Genomic DNA, 1318 nt, shown 5'->3' on the forward strand with positions numbered 1-1318 from the left:
TGTGGTTGTGTGCGGGTGTGGGCACGGGTCGGGTGAACCCGAAACCCAATGGGTTCGGGTGTGGGTTTAAGTTCACCACCCATTTCGGGTGCGGGTGCGGGTTTTTGATTTCGGGTTTGGGTTTGGGTTTGGCAAAACCCGCGCCCTACCCGACCCATTGCCATCCCTAGTTTGAGGTTTTTGAGGTGCACAATGGGTACTTCTATGTGAAGTTTGAAGTTTTGGAGGACAAAACAAGGGCCATGACCGGAGCTCCATGGCTTATTTTCGACCATTATCTCTCAGTCAAGCCTTGGACGCCAGATTTTGTTGCTGCTAATTCCAAAATTAATACCACTATGGTTTGGATCCGCATTCCAGGTCTAGGGTTACAATTCTACAAGAAGAATATCCTGATGACCATGGCCAAAGGAGTTGACACCCATATTAAAGTGGACCTGAACACGGTGGATATGCATAAGGGGCGGTTTGCTCGCATATGCGTTGAGATTGATCTTGATCAGCCTGTGGTTGGAAGAATCCGACTGCGTGGGACTTGGTATAATGTGGAATATGAGGGATTTCACCTCCTCTGTGCGAGGTGCGGTTGCTATGGGAATATGAGCAGAAACTGTGAGACTCCGGCACCGTCTGTGGTGAGGCCGGAAAGCACTACTTTGGGTATTGCGACGGCGGCGACAGCAAACCAAGTGCCACCCATCCATGCAACGACCCAGGAAACCCTAGCTCCTTCACCGTCAGAGTCGGTGGCTCCCCCCAACCCATCAGGCGGGAATCAAGGAGGTATTAAAGCGGGTGATAAATCCCCTGAGCTGGCGCATGGCGAGTGGCTTACGGTTACGAGGAAGAAGCGTCCATCACAGGGTAAAGAGCAGGTCAAGAAAGATTCAATTTTGGTGCAAGGAATGTGAACAAATTTGAAATTCTTGGTACCAAATCAGGGAGTAATAATGAGAGGGCCCACAATATCCAGAAAGAGAGGAAATCCCTTGCTCCTCCAGTTTTCTCGTTTGGTGCAGATCCTTCACAGTTACCTAATCGCAAGAGACCCCGTAATGTGGGAGTGGGCCAGGCAGGAGTAGTCAAGAACAATGTTAGGCCCACTAAGCAGTAGGGCCCCTCACCTCCTGCAGCGAAGGTGATGTCACCCCCAATCCAGAACCACCTCCAAGTTGACGTGAGCGTTGATGAAATGATGGAGGATTATCTGAATCGCATTGGTGCCCCTGACCCGAGGGTTAACATGGGCATCCAAGAGGTTGTTGATGCATCGAGGGACAACCAGGCAGCGTTGGACCTCACTGGATATGATGATCAT

The 1318-nt window shown here is 50.8% G+C and overlaps 1 protein-coding gene across 1 annotated transcript; it reads left to right on the forward strand.

The window, feature by feature from the left end:
* Nucleotides 1–242: 242 nt before the first annotated feature.
* Nucleotides 243–1114, forward strand: LOC130744070 (uncharacterized). Its single transcript, XM_057596263.1, has 2 exons — nt 243–864; nt 942–1114. Exons 1-2 carry the CDS (start codon nt 243–245, stop codon nt 1112–1114), a joined length of 795 nt encoding a protein of 264 aa, XP_057452246.1.
* Nucleotides 1115–1318: the final 204 nt, after the last annotated feature.

This window comes from Lotus japonicus, chromosome 3, assembly GCF_012489685.1.
Source record: "Lotus japonicus ecotype B-129 chromosome 3, LjGifu_v1.2".
Lineage (NCBI taxonomy): Eukaryota > Viridiplantae > Streptophyta > Magnoliopsida > Fabales > Fabaceae > Lotus > Lotus japonicus.

Excerpts from the sequence above, each read along its gene's own strand:
- LOC130744070 (XM_057596263.1), top strand. The coding sequence starts at position 243 with ATGACCGGAGCTCCATGGCTTATTTTCGACCATTATCTCTCAGTCAAG. Across the intron at positions 865-941 it reads GAAGAAGCGTCCATCACAGG|GGAGTAATAATGAGAGGGCC; the intron begins GTAAAGAGCAGG and ends GTACCAAATCAG.